This window comes from Oreochromis niloticus, linkage group LG7, assembly GCF_001858045.2.
Source record: "Oreochromis niloticus isolate F11D_XX linkage group LG7, O_niloticus_UMD_NMBU, whole genome shotgun sequence".
NCBI lineage: Eukaryota > Metazoa > Chordata > Actinopteri > Cichliformes > Cichlidae > Oreochromis > Oreochromis niloticus.
Window position 1 is genome coordinate 51,978,320 of NC_031972.2, and position 18,770 is coordinate 51,997,089.

Sequence of the window (18,770 nt, forward strand, 5' to 3'; positions counted from 1 at the left end):
TAAGATACTTGTAACACATATAATTTATTTAATATATAACGCCTCTGTAAACCATATTGATTACAGCCTATTTAACAATGTAATCAAAGATATTAGACATTTAAAAAAAAAAGTTGGAAATCACTTCCTGGTTTCCGCAGCGCCTACAGTTCCCATCATGCATCGGTTTATTTGCTAGGAAACCCACGTCTAGTATTTTATTTTAGCCGTTTTAAATGAATAATAACCGCTAAGAATGAAACCCAAACAAACACACGTACACATTAGACCAGAAATAAACGAGAAATTGTGGGTTTTGTCACAGTTGTGCAGGTCTCGCGACATTTTAATGACTGCCGCGTGGTGATTGTACAACTTGTTTTGTAACACCGCTGGTTACACGCGTTCGATAAAAGCATTAGTCAAATATTTATCTGCACTGTGTTTCAGCACAAAGACATATCCTCTATAAATTTATATCAGCAGCAGCTGCCGTGCAGACAGTAAACGCTACAAGCTGAGTGCACTTAACGCCGAGCTCCGTTTCCTGGTTTCGGTGAGGTATGTACTTGTAACTTGATAAAGATCCAGCCATTATTGACAACATGTTTTGGTTTATGCAAATGCACAGAACAGTATTTTGCTGTGATTGGATTAAGAGCATATTCAGGAGAACCTCAGGTTTGAAGCTTAATGTTAAAGGTTTGAGATGTGCATTGTGTTATTTTTTTGAACCCCAAAGCTGTATGTAAACATTTATTAACAGCCACTGATTGCAAGTGAGAAGGTTTTACCCATATCCCTGCACTCTATAGAGGACACAGGGTTCTGAAACATGCGTTATGTGGAAGTAATGTTATAAGCCTGGAAGTGACGTTTTTTGATATAAGCTTTGACTAAATATTTGATGACATAAGTTTTATTTCTGGAAGTTTCAGCCCAGCCTTATTTGTTCAGCCAAAATGCCTGAGGGACCAGAGCTCCACCTGGCCAGCCTGTATGTGAACAGAATGTGTGAAGGAGTGCTATTCAGCGGTCCCGTCATAAAGTCAGAGGTCAGCAAGAACCCTGATGTGCCCTTCACCTCTGAGGCCTATCGCATCACAGCTGCTTCCAGAGGGAAGGAAGTGAAGCTCACACTGACGCCCATAAAGACAGATGAACCAAAACGGCGAGTGAAATCAGGACAAGTTGAACAACCCATGGACATAGTGTTTCGCTTTGGGATGTCAGGCTATTTCCGCTTCACCAGCGAGGATGAGCTGCCCAAACATGCCCACTTGCGTTTTTATTCCAAAGAAAAGCCCTGCAGAGTACTTAGCTTCGTGGATCCACGCAGGTTTGGGAGCTGGGAGCCCAACGGGACCTGGCAGCCTGGCAGAGGTCCCTGCGTTATGTTTGAGTACAAAAAATTCAGGTTAGTGATGCTGAGTGTCACTTGCGTCTTCTGCTTCAACGAAATACAGTAGCACGGCCACACTGATCAGTAAAAAAACATTTTCAGGGAGAACGTTGTGTCACACGTGTCTGACCGAGCCTTTGACAGACCCATCTGTGAAGTCCTGCTCAATCAGAAGTACTTCAACGGTATTGGAAACTACCTGAGGGCTGAGATCCTTTTCAGGTGATGCGCAAAGACAACATTACACATTATATAGATTAGCATGAGAGCCGCACTCATGCTGACCTTACTAGACAGTAGCACCGTATGAGGACGTACAGCAAGATCTTTGCACTCGACCAGTAAATTGTTATCTTATCACCAAATCTGAAGTAAGGTGCATATCTCTATCCCTCGAAAAGATTTACTCTGCTCTACCATTTTTATCCTGACTGATAGCAGGTGATTATTGTGTAAACATACATAAAAATCATACATGATTTTTAAAACATTTTAATTTTACCAGTATCCCTTATACAGATAATTGAAGACTTTAAGTATGGCAAGTGGTGTTTCATTAGTGATGGCTGAAGGTAGAAACAGTAATGCATCATATTACAGCACATTAGGTTGAACCTCAACAAGTTCAACCTAATTTTGTACGCAAGGACCCTGGTATTGTTTTTTTCTTTTTTTCAAGGTCAGAAGAATCAGAGCCATTTAGATTAGGGGTGTCAAATACAAGGCCCAAGAATTGGCTCGGCAAATACTCCAATCCGGTACGCTGGACGGCTTTGGAAAGATATGAATAAGGTTTTTTTACCTTTTAACTGTATTTTTGTAAGTTTTACAGTTTGTTTTTCTGGTGATAAAGACTTTGCCCACAGCCATTCAAACGAAACCAAAGTAGTTAAATAAAAGATAAAAATTAAATGACAGAGAAGTTCAACTTTAGTCTCCTGTAGAAATTTTGGTCAAAAAGAAGAAGAAAAAAATCAACAAATCAAACAAAACTTTATTTTTAATATATAAGGGACAGTCTGGGCAGTAAGCTACTATAACTGTTTTTGTAATTTTACACATTCATCATGTAGGAAAACTGAGATGTGCTGTTGAAATTGCACTTCTTTATCTTATATTAACAAAACTCAGGGATTAAATGTGTAGTTAAACTTTTTTACACTGACAGAAAGTGAAATTTCATTCATCTGGCCAACATAAGCTCAAAGTGGGCGCCATGTGGGCCTTGATGTGAAATGAGTTTGACATCCTTGATTTAGAGGGAAACGAGAAATACTCTTCTAAATACGAGCAAAAGATGTGAAAAGAAGTCAATGTTTTTGTTTCTGGAAAGTTCTGTTTTCTTACAAGGTTTTGGCCTTGCTGAAAATTCTCAACTTTCTGGATTTCATGAAGGTTGCTTCATATCAGATGTGATATGAATGGCTTAACACATAAGGTTTTGTTGATTCAGGGAGCTAACAAGAGTGTTATTGTTTCCTAAAAGAAAAGACCTTCAGTACTGTTCTTTTCCCTTTTTTTCTAGGTCTAACATCCCTCCCTTTGTGGCTGCCAAAACTGTGCTGGAAGGTCTTGGGCCAGACGATTCATGTCAAAATGAGAATCCTGTGAAAAATGAGTCAGACGCAAAGGTGAAAAACGTAATTTTTACATAACCTTCCCAAACCCTATGGCGTTATTTTTGTGCCTCTATTCTGAGTGCACATAAAAAAAAAAAATTGCAAGTACAAATGTTGCATTTTGAGGTGAAAATTATTTTGAGCAAAGAAAAGTTTAATTTGAGCGAACAAAATTCATTGCTGCATGAGAGAAATGTATTTCAGTGTTTGCTATTATCCATATACACACACAATAACAGCCCCTCTGGCTCAGTTGTTAGCATTTGCTCTTGCTTAGATCTCTGCTCTGTTTGCTGACATACATCTGCAGACCTGTTCTCAGTGTGTCGCTCCCGCTGTCAACATCTCTGCTCCCCGCACCTCAACTCTTTCTCTACACCGAGACTGTCCAAGCCGGGGCTCGAACCGGCAATCTTCCAATTGCAAGGCGAGCTCCCAACTCTTGAGCCACGATCCGGGGCGATCGTGGCTCAAAAGTAACGCCATAAAACTCAGCCTCTTTCTCACAGTGTCTTTGTTTTATTCTTCTCAGAAGACATCTGTAAGAACAAAAAAGAAACTGATGAAACACCAGACGGATGACTTGCTCAGACTTTGTCATACAGTTCCTCTGGAAGTGGTGAACCTCGGTGGGTAGTCAAGTGTTTACAGTGTGGGCCACTCGTGAGATGAACGCAGTGTTGAATAACTTGTGGTTTTTAGGTGGGAAGGGATATGATCCAGCAAGTGGGGACTTCTCTGACTTTCAGGCATGGCTGCAGTGCTACTATGTGGACGGGATGAAAACACTCCGGGATCATAATGGGAGAACAATATGGTTCAGAGTGAGTTTAAAGGAAATGCAACATAACAAAGCTCTGCCAGATGATTTTATTTATCACACAATTATTTGTCTACCTTTATAATTTTAGGGGGATCCAGGGCCCATGGCACCAAAAGGTAATGCTCCCAAGAAGTTTAGCACTTCAGGTGAAATGTTCATGAGAATGTTCATTAAGTAACTTTTTTCTTTAATTTATTTTTTTAAGATTCAAAGTCACCCAAGGCAAAAAACTGGGCAAAGAAAGACGATGACCATGATTACACAAACAAGAAAAAGGTGAGCATGAACTGTCTTTTGACCAACAAGTGAGCTTCATGTTACTGTGGAAGAGTCTTGAGCCAACCCTCATTTTTCCTTTATAACTTGCTTGCTAAAAGCAAGCCCAAACAGCAAACATCCAAAGAAGAGCTTTGAATGGTCTTCAGGAAGTCTGAAGAACTATTCCTGAAGACTAATTAAAGAAACAACAAGAAAGCTTGCCTAAGAGAGTTCAGGCTGTGTTGAAGAATAAAGGTGGTCATACCAAATATTCACTTTTACACTCAAACGAATTGTACAAACTCCATTTTTGCCTTATATACTGTATGTTTGTACATTTCAATAAATCGCTGCGCCCATTTCCCTAGCAAAAAACAAAACAGAAACGAGGAGTGGCTTAAGACATTTGCACAGTAGTTTGTATCCAGCATCAGTTTTATTTCACCAGGGGGCCAGAGCAAGGAAAACAAGGATCAAACAGGGAGGTGAGATGAAAACGCCAAAGAAAGAAAAGGATACACGTCTAGAGGAAGCTGAATCAAAGAGAAGGAAAACTGGCGAGACGCATGAAGTAAATACACCCCAGCGTGAAACAAGGTCAAATGCACGTAGGAGAAAGACCAGTAGTGTGGAAGTGACTGCAGGTGCGGCCATGAGTAAAAATGAAAATATTTTATCTAGTGGGGAGAAATGAAAACTGATTCATTTCATAGCTGTTCTTGTTGCAGGGTCACAGAGACGAACCATGAGAACGACCAGATAGGATGGTAAAAGAAGAGGCATCCCCACTTTGGACACTTATGATTTTATACTATTAAAAATCCTTTTTTATAAATAAAAAAAGTTTCTTCAAAACTTGTTGTACAAAGCGTTTATTAATTTGATACAAAATAATCAAATCAAATCACTTTTACACAGCTTATAAACAGTACCAATCATATAAAGTGTCCTCGTAAACTGTGAGTAAAACAGCAGCCAATTCAATGTAATCTTTAGCTTTCATGTAATGTCTAAGTGTTGATCCGTATTCTACTTCCCTAAGGCTTAGTGAAATCCCACATGTTATCACATGATCAGCAATAGTGAGACAATTTGAAAGGGTTTGAAGTCCAGAGTGATTCCTTCTGATGTAACCTGTACTGGCCGGTTGGGGTCTTGCTTCTCCAGGAGGTCACAGCTAATAGAGGAAAAGACAAACCTTTAGTCATACAACACAGGAAAAAGCAAAACCAGCAAACTAAAATAGAAACACTTACACCCAAGCTTCCCTGACTGGAAGTGTGGTTCTCAGAGTTGCAGTCACGCTGCTCCCATGCGACTCGTAAAGGCGGACTACGAGCACCCCACCTCTGTCCTCAGCCTGTTGTGGTAAATGATTAAAAAGCGAATAAAACGAGCTCATTGTTTTCAGGAAGGGCAGTCTAAAGTTCCCACGCAAGATGTTACAGATCTGATTGTTCACTTTGATACCTGCTTAATTGTCTCCAGTATGACAGCTTGAGAGGTCACAGAAAAGGCACTCCAGGGCATAGTGTCGGGGCTGCACTGGATTAACCTCAGAGGGAAATTGAGGTTGTAGGCACACTGGATGACAGAGGCTTCTTGGAAGGATCCTATACAAACAGCACAATATTACATTAGACACAAAGACAAGCTTTATTTCCAAGATCACATCAAAAGGAAAAAAAAAAAAAAGTATAACTTACTTGTGTGTGGCATGATTGCATATGTGAAGTGATGAATCCCCATGTCAGCAGTAGCATCTGGGGCCTTGGGTGCTCTCAGTCTGAGATAAAGTGAGAAGCAAGAGTTAAAATGTTGTATGCCTGAACTGTACTGCTTGTAGGAGTGTTGTAAATGAACAATGGGAACCTCACAGGGAAAGCGTCATTGTGTTCTTGTGCACAGAGTAGCCATATTTGCAGTCGTTGAGCAGTGAGACTCCAAAATTGTGCTCTGACAAGTCGGCCCATTTGTGGCCCCAAACCTGAGAAAGGAAACGGATGATACAATGACATCCACGAGTAACACTTTTGCTGAAAATCTGTGAATTTAAAGGTGAAGACAGCTTTAAAGTGCCGTACCTCGAATCTAGCCCAGTCCCACGAAGTGTTGCGATGAGTGGGTCTCTGCAGGTGGCCAAACTGGATCTCGTAGGTAGCATTGGGGCTGCGTACTCGCACAGGAAATTCAACCTTGAGAAACTTGTGAGATTCTGCCCACTGAACCTGAAATTGGTAGACGCAGCATGTTTTTTGGTATGCTGAAAAAGAAATCTTACATGCCTTAATGCCACATTTCAGAAACATTACAGCCTACCTCTGTGCTGAACTTGATGTAAGGACACATGGCATCCATGATAATCTCCTGTGTGATTGTGCTCTTATCACTGATCCTCAGGGTGAAGCTGACACTTCCCCGCAGTCCGCCTGAGGACACCACATGAACTGGCTGCACCACCTCTGCCACTGGTTTCCTATTGAGTTTGTTTTTTCTGTTAGTTTTATGATGCTGATATACTGCACAGTACTAAAATATTTGAACTTAAATGCATTTGACAGCAATGGCTGAAACCTTGTCTGGAGATGGTAGTCCATTACATCCCATGCATCCCAGTACAGGGGGACATCGTCAAACATGACAAACTGGTTCCCAAGGCAACCATCAGAAATGCTTTCCCTGAAATCAACACAGTGGTGAGAAACTCCCTGTTGCAAGTACAGTAGTAGACAATATGGACCTTTTACACGTCTTACCTGTTTCCGCTGATCAAATACAGCGACGCCAAAGTGCCATCTCTGTTTATGGCTGTCTTTAAAAGACCATTCTCCATGACGACTGTGCCATCAGCCTACAATTTTACACAGTTAACTAAATCAAATGGCAAAATAGCTGAAATTTATGCAATCATCTTTCTATATGTAGCACACACCTGAACGGTGACAGAAACCGGAGTCACTGGCGGTGTGTCTTTCACGGGAGACACACCGATGCTGGAAGCTCTCACCAGAACTATAGTGCCACACATAACAGTGAACGTCAGATATGAAGTTTATTGTGTGAGGAGAACAATATAGATACTGGATACCCAACAAACCTAGACCACTTTTTTCAGCTCCCTCTTGAATCTGGACAACTTCCAGACGTTCCCAAGGCAGAGAATTGAACACGGCCACTGAGCTGCCTTTTGCCACCAAAGCTTCACATGCGTCACGCAGAAGTGCAGCACCACCACTGCGGATATCTGAGACAGGATGTGTGAATCAGAATGTGAATACTTTATTAATCCCAGAGGAAATGATGTGGGCACAGCGCTCCAGGTCAGTAAGAACAGTAACTACCTAAACGAAATTAAATATTACAATATATTACAAAGTTACAAAAGCTCTAATAAATACAAATAGGTCAAATTAGAAATATCCCAGCATATTTTGCTAATTATATAGTTAACATTGAAAACTTTCCGGAAACTGTAAATGAGCACCGCTCTGATTTAGGCTGCACCTAAAAGCTGTAAAAACTCACCTTCATAGTATTTCAGAGCATCCTCCACCACCATCTCTATACAGCTGCCAGGAATCACGTCGTGAAACTGGTTTAGTAGAAGCAGCCTGCAAAGGGGAAATTAACAACACATTTTCAACCTGCAGACACAAAGAGTCACTTTGTTTAGTCCGATAAAGATTGTGTTTGAACCTCCAGAGCTCCTGCAGTTTCTCAGCAGGGTATGGAAACGTGTTGTTGCGGTACAGCGCCAAGCTGCTGGCTATCTCAATATCATGAAGCAGCGTCTCACACTGGCGGTTTCCTCTTTTTATCTAGCCAACAAAAAAGGCAGGCAATTAAAATGACATACAACAATCGCACACATTATTGGACTGAAGCCTATTTATTTAGATGTGAGGTATAAACTTTGCATGAATCACTGTACTAAGCAGGATTATGTTCTTTTATACAGGTAATAGTTCTTAAATCCCTGTATATACTCTTGTGTATCTCATCTAGCTTCTCTAGCCTAATAATTAACTATTCCTTATAAATATATTAAACAATCATGACTGTATAGTGATCTAAGCAGCTTCCCACACAGTCTACCTGATTGTCAAAGCCACTATCATATGTAAACCTACTGTAAGAAAATATATATATACATATTATTTTTTTTATTACAAATAGTATTACTGTGGTCACTCTCTGTTTTCTTTTCCACACAGATGAACAAGGTGTGGACTATATAATGACGACTATAACTATTATTCTACCTGTGCCTGTGTGGTGTATGTTCCATTGTGCAGCTCCAGAAAGAGCTCCCCCGCCCACGTGCACAGCAGAGCTGAGTCAGCCTGCAGCCGAGTGAAAAGCTCATCAGGAGTGGACATCTGGACTCTGGAGAGACGAGCACGAGCTATGACATCGCTGGTTAAACCTTTGTTAGTTATATGACGCAAATACTGAATGACTCAATGACTCTATTGAAATTGAATCTATTGTAATATTTTGTAAAAATAACAAAATGACATAGCTAGACATATCATATCCTTTTGATTATTTTTTTACTTAGACAAGCTTGAATCTGCCTGACTTACACACCCTTCCCTTTAAAAAGTCCTGGAAATGACAAAAGAAGAGTTGTGACTAAATCAATCAAGAGAAGTGTTTCTGGATCATTTCTGGGTTTTGGTCATTGTTACTAATGAATTACGGGTTAATGTAAGAGACAGGAACTTACTTAGGAAGTCCATTTGTGTCCTGAACAAGGCGCAGTCTGTCTAGCATGAGCTGTGTGGGTCCGCCACCACCATCACCAAAGCCAAAGAGTGCTGCGCTGTGATTGGCTCTCCCCTTGTCCTTGTTATTTTTCAGAGTTTTTACCAGCTGTGGGCAGAGAAAGATCCCACTGAATTAAATCTTTTATGAGAACAGACTCAGCATTCACCATGTTGTGGGTACTTTAATCTAACTTACGTCTTCGACCTTGCCTTTCATTTCGTAGGAATTCCCAGGTGGGAAGTGAGTTAAAACAGTCGAGCCATCCAGGCCTTCCCAGAAAAACGTGTTGTGCTTTGAGAAAGAGAAATAAAGATTGAAAAATGAAAACTTTCAACTGTTTTTTACAGACACGCACTGTGGGAGATGTGCACTTACAGGAAAGGTGTTGATCAAATTCCAGCTTAGCTTCTGGGTCAAAAAGTTGGAAATGCCACAGCCCTGCATTATTTGCGGAAGCTGAGCAGAGTAGCCAAACGTATCAGGAAGCCAGAACTGTGGGAGATTAAAAAATCTAATTAAATCAAATCAAAACAAAATCAAAAAGCCTCAAGAAATGTAGCTGATAGCTGCCAGAGAGGTTAACTCTTATGAGTTCCTACCTCTTTGCAATACCTCCCAAACTCTTTGTTAAAGAAACGCTGGCCCTCCAGGAACTGCCGGACCATGGACTCACCCGAAGGCAGATTTCCATCCTAACAGGCAAATATGTCAAATATATCAAGGCAGATCAGTTTACATGATATATAGTATGGCCTTTATTTTTAAGATCAAGCTTACCATTTCCACCCACGTGCCTCCAACTGGAATGAACTGTCCTTTCTTCACATAGTGCTGAATTGAGGAGAAGAGTCCTGGGTACCAGCTCTTTACCCACTGGAACTGCTGGGCCTGCACAAAGACAAAACAGTCAAAACTGGAAGGGACTGCTCAGATATTCAGAAGTGTTACGAGACATGTAAAGCTATGTTAGTGTGAAATTACCTGAGAGCAGGTAAAGACGAACTCTGGGTTCTTCTCCATTAAACGGATCACTGTCACCCAACTTCGGCCACATTTTCTAATGGTCTCCTCATAGGGCCACAGCCAGGCTATGGGTAAAGAATCATAATTATTGGTAGTATTTGAACTTAACTGACTATTAGATTTTCACATTTTGTATATTGAAAAATAATACAAAATCTATACTACCTATGGAAATCTATTTCTTACATTCTTTTCTCTACCCAAAGGTGGTGCTGTTCACCCCGTCTTTGTGAGTTTCCCCAGTGTGCTGAGTTTCAGAGGACAACTGATGACTGGCCAAAAAACTGATAACATAGATTTTTTCAGCTGATTCTTTATTCACAAGCAGCCAGATCAGCAGATAAACAATACTTTCCTCTTCCATATTTCCTTGCGCCTAACAAGACCTCGGCTTCAGTGGAAAAGTCAGTATTATGATTTCCATGCCAGATGCTGCCTGAGAGCCTGAGGAGCATCACATTCATTATTGTTTAATGACCTAATGTTGACTTTTGGTCTTGCGCACAGATTTCGTCTGATATCATGACAAGATATTTAAGCTCTTTGCAGTTTTATGCTGAGGAACATTATTCTGAAATCGTTCCACAAATTGTAGACACAGATTTCTTGCTCTTCTTATACTCAGTCGTGTTACTGACCTGTTGCCAATTAACCTAAATATTTGAAAATTGCTCTTCCAGCTGTTTCTTTTTAGTAACATTTACATTTCCAGCCTTTTCCTGGCCCCAATCCCAATTTATTTGAGACATGCTGCTACTATAAATGTCTAAATGATCTAATACATACATCAAATATGTTTTCTGTGCTGTATTGTGAATAAAATACAGGTTTGCAAGATTTGTGAACCATTGAATTCTGTTTTTGTCTACATTTAAACAGTATTTTGACTGTTGGAACTTGTAGTTTTATTACAGCAGATCCACATCAACACCAGCCATCACATTTTAAGCAGCCTATTGTAAGTGGCATTGACATTTTCCATCCATGTTAAAGTATAGTGATTACTACTTAAGGTGAGGAGAGCAGTGCTGATTTGAGATCTATCGTATATATTGAACATATTTGCCGTGAATAGTCCTGGGCTCTATTCCAGGAAGGCAGTAGAACAAGCTCTGAGTTTAAGAATAAACTCTGAGTGGATGAACTTTTTCCAAGTCTTTAATAAATGTAAAGTTTTATCAGTAAAGGCAAACATGTTATAAGAAATGTCTCAACTGTTATAGATATATTAATTAGTTTTGTGAGGATGAGTCGTTTTAAATAAAAATCACAGATCATGTTGGGGAAAAATAAAGCCATGATATTTCCAGGCAGGATGAGCTGGGAAATGACCGCAGGCGAAGTGGACCTAAGCCTGATCCAGAGCCATTACAGAGCCAATGATGCCTTCAGATGAACCCGGGTCTGGGTTGATCCGCTAAGACTGATTTAGGGGATTTCAAATCTAAATTTCAGACACCATACCTTTCAAAATGTTAACAGCATTTAATGTCTGAATCTCAATCTGTGAGCAAATTTCCTCAGAATGCAATCAAACTCTCTGTAGGCTGCATTCCTCATCTTCAGTCAAATGTTCACTCCATCTCTAAAACTCCAGCAGTCATACATATTTTCAGTCAGTGCGACTGATTACAAACACGACAAATGACTGATCAGTCATCAGTGTGTTGTGCCTCTAAAGCTTTATGCACATCATTGTTAAACTGTGACTGCTACAGTAACATACAGTAAATGTCTGCGGTACAAGGAGACTGACAATCTGACAACATTAATGTCCACAATGTCATAGAGTTAGAAATTAACAGACTCCACACAGATTTTATTCTGAGCTGATCATAAATCTGTGACATATTTAGCTCTCCGACCTCATATACTGAAGACTGAATGACTTTAAAATCACTCATGTTAAGTATACGAAATAGCAAACTAGCATTTAGGTGTTTGTAAAAATGTAAACTTCTGCAGTTTAATTCACTTCGTTACACAGTTTGGCACCATGAATGACAAAATGAATCAGTGTCAGTCAGCCGGGTCAGCTGGTTCAGAGTCTGTTATCCCGGTAACTGACTCATTGTTGAAATTAACTCTCTTTATGGAACAGAAAACCTGAGTTTCCCTCATCTTACGGCGAGTTGTGTGGTGGCAGATTTCTTTTTTCATGTATTAGTCACATATTTTAATCATATCACATTAGTAATAGTAATGTCACTTTCTCACTTAGTTGTATGCATGTGCACTACAGATGGGCCTAAGAGGCTCACCAGCGCCTCTTCTTCTTGAGGACTGAGGAAGAACCACCTGTCCTCAGACATCCTGGTGAACTTCTACCGCTGCACCATCGAGAGCATCCTGACCAACTGTATAACAGTCTGGTACGGGAACTGCTCTGCCTCGGACCGGAAGGCGTTGCAGAGGGTCGTGAAAACTGCCCAGCGCATCGCCGGAGCACCACTTCCTGCCATAAAGGACATCTACAGGAAGCGGTGTCTGAAAAGGGCTGGGAAAATCATCAAAGACCCCAGTCACCCATCACATAGACTCTTCACCCTCCTGCCCTCTGGGAGGTGCTACAGGAGCCTCCGGACTAAGACCACCAGGTACCGGAACAGCTTCTTCCCCACAGCTGTCAGACTCCTGAACTCTGCCTCCTGACATCTGACCCACGTTAAACTCATGGACTGAACATACACACACCCACAACCACCTACACACACACACACACACAAAATGGACAACCGTACCCTCAAACACACAATAATAACATGGACTGAACCACCACTCACAACCACTAGCACTTTATATAGCCTCTGTAGAAATTATCCACATATCTCACTTATCTTAACTGCACTACTGTATAGTTCTGTGTAAATAATCATTCTGTACATACAATAATTTTTAATCCTACAACTGTTTATAACTTGCATAGTTCACATTTTTGTATAACTGTATATCTCATATTTCTGTATAGTTTTTTTATTTCATATTTATATCCTGTTCATAGCCTGTACATAGCTTGTACTCACTAGAATAGAATAGAATAGAATAGCTAGAATACTAATAGAACTACAGCCTGTACATACTTATAGTTATAGAATATTCATAACATACTTCATACCGTGTACATTATAACATACCATAATAGACCCATTTCTGTAATATACTTACATATCTATATTATTGCTAATATATATTGTAATATATCTATATCATGGCTAAAGCACTTCTGGATGGATGCAAACTGCATTTCGTTGCCCTGTACCTGTGCATGTGCAATGACAATAAAGTTGAATTCTATTCTATTCTATTCTATGCTCTACACACACAGTGAGGCCATTGTAATGGGAGACGTTAAACAGATAGTGAAACTCCTTCTCCTTATCAGGGATGTAAATCCTTAGGTGACGGCCAAGCAGAAAACAAGGTCATAATTCTCTCTGTGAGGAAGGTGGTTTAATGATGGGGCTGAAGCCCCCGCCCCCTCCCCCGTGAGAGGGGCCAACATGTAAGAGTTTGTGGAATGTTCTTTGTCTGTCTCTGTGTATAAAGGTGCAAGGGCGGCAGCCACAATTCAGAGATGATCCTAGTGTTCTGGCTGGGATGCTTCTCTCCACATTGCAATGTGTTTATTAAACTACTTCAAAACGCTCGCTGGGTGTGTTGTAGGTTATTGTTAAAATATCCATAACAGTTGTTAGTTAAACCTGCTTTGGCTGCTGGTTTCAATACCGCTGCAACCCCTCCTGAATTCTTTCATCTCATATTCTGGATTGTTTTGTTTGTTACTTTGGCAAAGCTCACCCTACAATTTTCATTGCATTTTGGAATGCAATGGAACTGGTCATCTTTGGGAAAAGAGCGACACTTTGTCTGGCCAGGTGGACTCGACCAGCAGCTTAATGAAAGCTAAAAGAAAAACATTCATACCCGAGTCTATGTGGCAGTGACCCATTGCATGGACAGTATGCTGGCTTTCTCCATTCCGCTGGTTGAAGAAGGTGCCCGCCAGACTATGTACTTTAGCAAAAGAACTGGGGTCAGAGGGGTCACAGAGGTTCACCATCTCATTGACAGTGAAGAGCGCCTGGTAGCCTCGCTGCTCTTCCTCTCCAAGCTCCTGTGAAGAAAAGGACAGAATGTCATGTTTGGCTTACAATGTTTTTTAAAGCAATGTATCATCATGCACTATTTTGGTTGATGGTACCTTTACAATGTCAACAAGCATCTCAAAGTCTGTCAGCAGCTCTCTTACATCCCTGTTGAATACAACTAGCTCAGCTCTCTGTACAGAAAACTTCCGGTTTGGATCTGGAGCTGCAATCTGAGAGCCCTGACCAGCTCCAAAAAGCCCGTTGCAGGCCATTTCCACATACAGGGTGAGACTAAACAGAGACACAGACATGCGTAAATCTGGGGTTAAAGCTGTCTAAAAGATGTGGTTGCTGCTGATTCAGCAAAAATAAGATCAGATCAACTCACCTGTGCGGCTCCTCATCTTGCAGACACTCAGAGAGGATGTAGCTCGTCTTTTCACCCTCTTTAGTCAGGCCCTACAAATACAAACAGCATGGATAAGATGGAGGTTAAGCAGAATATTTCTGCACTTTTGTCTTTAAATAAAACTGCCGCTGCGTTACCTGAACTGGCTGCTCGTCTCTCCAAACCATCGCTTCTCCATCACTTTCCCATAGAAGATGAACCTCTTTTCCTCTCCAGGACTCTGGGATTTTCAGAGTGGCTTTAAACCAGCAGGTCCACCACCTTCAGCAATCATCATGCTTGGATTAGTGCCAAGATCGTAGGGAATAATAGATCCCAGAGTGGTAATCTGTTAATCGATCTTACTTACGTTGGTCCAAAGGTATCGCCAACTTTACATGGGTCAAAGATCTGTTTGGAAGCTTCTGAGAACGTGATCCGCTTAGGGGTGAGGAAACAGGCAAGTGATTCCAGGGGACAAGAGTCTCCATAAAGCCTGGGGAGATCAAATCATTTAAAATTCATAGAAATCCATAATCATAAATCATAATCTCCATTTCCACGTTGAAGCTTTAAAATACCTTCATACTGAGACTCTAAAATCAGAAAGTCCGTTCATACTTGCTGTGTGACTGATGAAAATATCAGTTAAACTACAGCGGCATCACATGAAGACTTTTGTGGTAAAGTCACATTTTGAATTTTTATAATAGAGAAAAGTGAAAACATGACTAAGTGCATTTCACTTAAAGGAGGCTGTACTCTAGTGCATCATAACTACTGGGACACTTAACGCAATGTTGCCTGCAATATGTATTGCATACATGCTTTCCACTGTTATTAAGAAAACAACTCTCTGTTTAAATGCAATGGGCTAAATAAATTGCATTTCCCCCTCGCAGTATTTTGCAGTCACGGAGACTCACGCTGACGTATAAGGTAACAGAAAGCAACAGCTTTATCTCTGCTGTACTACATCGTTAAATTCGGATTATCCACGTCAGTGCAGCTGAATGAACGAAACCTTACCGTCCTCTCAGATTGCAGTCAGTGAAGTAAATATCCGAGATGAATTTCTCTGCTCTCTCGAGGAGAGTGCGCCTGTTCTTCAGCACAGGCAGGTGATACATGACAACAAGAGCACCCAAACCCTCGCAGACTTGCAGGTGCAGCAAAGAGAACAGCTAGACCTGATGTGGAAAAATTAGCTTAATTCTTCACACGAGACCCCGGAAGTAATAAGGTTTTGTTATTGCACTTGAAGGAATTATCCGCTAGATGTCACTATTGTCCCCCCAAAATCCCCTGCCAACAACGAATACGTTTTAATTCTTTAAAAAATCAAGAAAGGGAGATTGACTCAAAAATGTAAGACAGATTGAATTTGAACATTTTTAATGATGAGTTTTGTCTGCATTTGTTGTACACAAAAAACTATATAGCTTACTATAACAGACATATAATTTATAAAGCCAATGCATTTTGACACGTGCAATGGTGCATTTATTTTTATTTTTTTAAATCCAAACAAAACAAAACAGTAACAACAATAAAATGTGATGAGCAGGCAAAATAAATAAATAAGTAACAATTACAACAAAAAATATGTCAATGTGTTAAAGAACTGACACACTGAGGGAGCATTTTATTGTGACAAAACAAGTCACCTCATGTTTATTTTGCTTTAAGATTGTACTTCTCATTTACACAGGCTTTTTAATCGGTGCAAACTATCTAAAATTTACTTATTTGCTTTATAGTATGCGTCACCTTATATGCAATAAGCATGTTAATGCACAGGGGGTTGTAGCAATTCTCCAAAATGAATGCTCATTTCATAGCTTGATTTTGGGGACCAACATTGGCTTGGTCCAGTCCATTATTCTGATATGATTTCCAGTTCATCCATCACCTCCACACATTACAGCTTTCACCAGACAAACGCGCTTTAACCAGGGATTAACAGCTCCACATGGTCATTACTTTGCAGGAAGATGGAACTGACTACGTCCTTAAAATACACAAAGCAATAACTCATCTCAAATTATACAAAAGAATGGCATGAAGAAAGGCTAAGGGAAACCTGATGAGGATAACATGTTGGTGTAATAACTTTCCAGCAGTCCTGTGGTTAACTGTACAGCCTACAGTCTAACTAAGAAGCTATCAGGAGCGCTGGGGAGTTAGTCTTGTGATCCGACTGCCGGACAGAGGGTTAGGGGTCAGCCCACGAGTGGCTGGAAACACAAAAGCCTTTTTTTCCTCAACATTTTTCACAATGAAGGAGCTGTGTTTGAATGAAGCCAAGCACCCTTTTATTATGAAATCCATAAAGCAACTGTAAGTACAGGGTTGGTGAAATTGTGGTATAGCCCATCCCTCTAGGGCCATCCTATCATCAGAGATGTCTGTCAAATCCTATCCCCCTATTGTTTGAACTGTGGTTGGGCTTTCCATCATGCCGGGACAGCCCTAGGGAATGGGTGCCATGATCTGACTTGACCTGAGATTTTCACCAGTTCAGCTCTTGGCTCTTGCCTGGTAGACTCTGTGTGAAGCTCTCCTTAGGAAACACACCACATCATGTCAGATAAATAAAGGGGAATTAGAGAGGACAGCTGTTCCTCTTGCTCTTAGGAAGCATGCAGTTTAAAACATCCAGCATGAAGGCCTACCATCTTCTGCCTGCCACAACACAGCAAAAGGAGTCCAGATTGTGGCTTGAGAGAAAAAAGTACTTCCCAAAACCCTAGAGCCACACGCAAACTTAATCATGTGATGTGATTAAACCTTGCATGCCTTTATAAATCTCCAAAGTGACCCATGGGGCAAAAAATAAATAAAATGAGTGACGCAAAGGGACAAAAGTCTTAAGGATGTTGAAGTTTCTGAGTTCCTTTGAAGTGTGATTCAGAACAAGGAGTTATACTCTTGAGCCATACTCGTCCTTGTCTCCAGTATTGTATCCAACATGCATGCCTTTGTCTTGTTCAGCAGCAGCTCTAAAAAACAACAGGTGATACTGTGCTTTAAAGAAACACAGTTATAGTTACCAGTGAGGTGTAAGAAATGATGGGGGGAGCATTTAGACAAAGATGTAACGTTAAACACCTTTCAATCCCTTCCAGGATGTAATTAGGAATGAGACTGTGACATAGCCTTTAATCTCCAAAAGTATGCATTTATGTATTTTGGAAGGCATTGTCAGAACTGCTGAGCCTCACAACAATAAGGTCCTCGGTTTGAATATCCTGGATAGTTGCAGGCTGTGTGGCGCTTCCATGCTGTTCCTGTGTGTGGGCAGATTTTCCCAAGATACTTTGGTATTATTTTCACAGTCCAAAGATATGCACCTTAGATTAATTGGTGATTTGAGGTATAGAAAGTGATTAAAAACCCAAAGAATAAAGTGCTGTATGAACATATTTAAGTTTAATTTTAACTGCTTTGAGTGGTCAGCAAGAAAAGTGCTGTAGATACGTCGGCCCATTTCACCCCTCTGGTTATTACTAACCTGTCCTTACATATTTAAACTAACATTTTTTTTTCCATATCTAAAAGTATGAATGCAGTAGTATACTCAGATATCGCTCCTCATCAGTGTGGAAGTTATTAGAATTTAAAACCAGCTATAACATTACTTCCTCTAGTAATAAATTGACCAGCCATAAAATTCTACATGCTTGTTTTTCTAGGTTGATCATTTTCATGTATTTGTAACTATGTATCACAAAAATTACATAATAAGTTACAAAGTAACCCCATAAAAAATCTCTAGTGTCCTACTAGTTGTTTATATAAAACTATAAGTGCATAAAAATGGGTTTATGATTCATGTGTTGTCACACTGCCAAGGAGTGACTAAGAGCGGCACAAGTGAATGCACACACGTTTCCCACCTATAAAATAAATTTAACGAGGGCACAACCACTATCAACTCCTGGACTTTTAAACTCTATATTTGATTGTCAATTAAAGTAATCTGTCTCAATGTGTCAAATTTACATAGTGTTGTGTACTTTATATTCCAGGCTCCAAATCCAGTCATATAAAAAGCCAGTCAAATTCTTGTTGTATTTAGATATTTAGTGTGGGGCAAACCAGGTTTGAGCGCCTTGACAACATTGTTTGAGGAATGGAAATAATCAAGCAGAGCAGATGCGGTTTAGTTAAAAAACAAAACGTATACAGTAAGTTATTGTTATGTAAGGGATGTTTTCTGTGATTTTGCCCTTTACCTACCTTTTTTGCCTTAATATGCAGCACATCAAGGTGACAATGAAAACAAGCCCCAGTGTACAGCTCACCAGTATGGGAACCATTAAACCTGCAGAGCAGCATAAATATATATTTTGTCATAAGTGGCAATTATTGATAAATAATATTTTCTAATGGGGTTTGTTCATATTTCAGAGGATTA

General features: G+C 40.2%; 2 protein-coding genes and 1 long non-coding RNA gene across 6 annotated transcripts; 2 read left to right on the forward strand and 1 right to left on the reverse strand.

Annotated features, from left to right (window-relative positions):
• Positions 1–81: 81 nt before the first annotated feature.
• neil1 (nei-like DNA glycosylase 1) lies at positions 82–6,610 on the forward strand. 4 transcript variants are annotated; one of them, XM_005470694.4, is made up of 10 exons: positions 82–540; positions 912–1,396; positions 1,484–1,603; positions 2,907–3,012; positions 3,533–3,629; positions 3,703–3,824; positions 3,912–3,939; positions 4,029–4,099; positions 4,530–4,725; positions 4,810–4,936. In XM_005470694.4, the coding sequence occupies exons 2-10, from the start codon at positions 942–944 to the stop codon at positions 4,842–4,844; spliced, it is 1,230 nt and encodes a 409-aa protein (XP_005470751.1). In that variant the 5' UTR covers positions 82–540; positions 912–941; the 3' UTR covers positions 4,845–4,936. The 4 variants fall into 4 exon arrangements, with proteins under 4 accessions (XP_005470751.1, XP_005470752.1, XP_025764779.1 ...); XM_005470695.4 differs by having other exon boundaries at positions 3,536–3,629; XM_025908994.1 differs by lacking the exons at positions 4,530–4,725; positions 4,810–4,936 and adding an exon at positions 6,482–6,610.
• man2c1 (mannosidase, alpha, class 2C, member 1) lies at positions 4,938–15,601 on the reverse strand. The gene is made up of 26 exons (XM_005470698.4): positions 15,380–15,601; positions 14,721–14,846; positions 14,509–14,632; positions 14,351–14,421; positions 14,076–14,253; positions 13,799–13,988; positions 9,833–9,939; positions 9,629–9,739; positions 9,451–9,543; positions 9,227–9,343; positions 9,047–9,142; positions 8,811–8,956; positions 8,344–8,467; positions 7,778–7,899; positions 7,607–7,692; positions 7,179–7,325; positions 7,014–7,093; positions 6,838–6,932; positions 6,656–6,760; positions 6,401–6,557; positions 6,166–6,309; positions 5,959–6,068; positions 5,788–5,867; positions 5,552–5,694; positions 5,338–5,441; positions 4,938–5,258 (listed from the first exon to the last, which is right to left on the reverse strand). Exons 1-26 carry the CDS (start codon positions 15,478–15,480, stop codon positions 5,147–5,149), a joined length of 3,069 nt encoding a protein of 1,022 aa, XP_005470755.1. The 5' UTR covers positions 15,481–15,601; the 3' UTR covers positions 4,938–5,146.
• Positions 7,310–8,844, forward strand: LOC112847373 (uncharacterized). Its single transcript, XR_003220888.1, has 2 exons — positions 7,310–7,401; positions 8,296–8,844. It is a non-coding gene; the product is annotated as an uncharacterized LOC112847373 (long non-coding RNA).
• Positions 15,602–18,770: the final 3,169 nt, after the last annotated feature.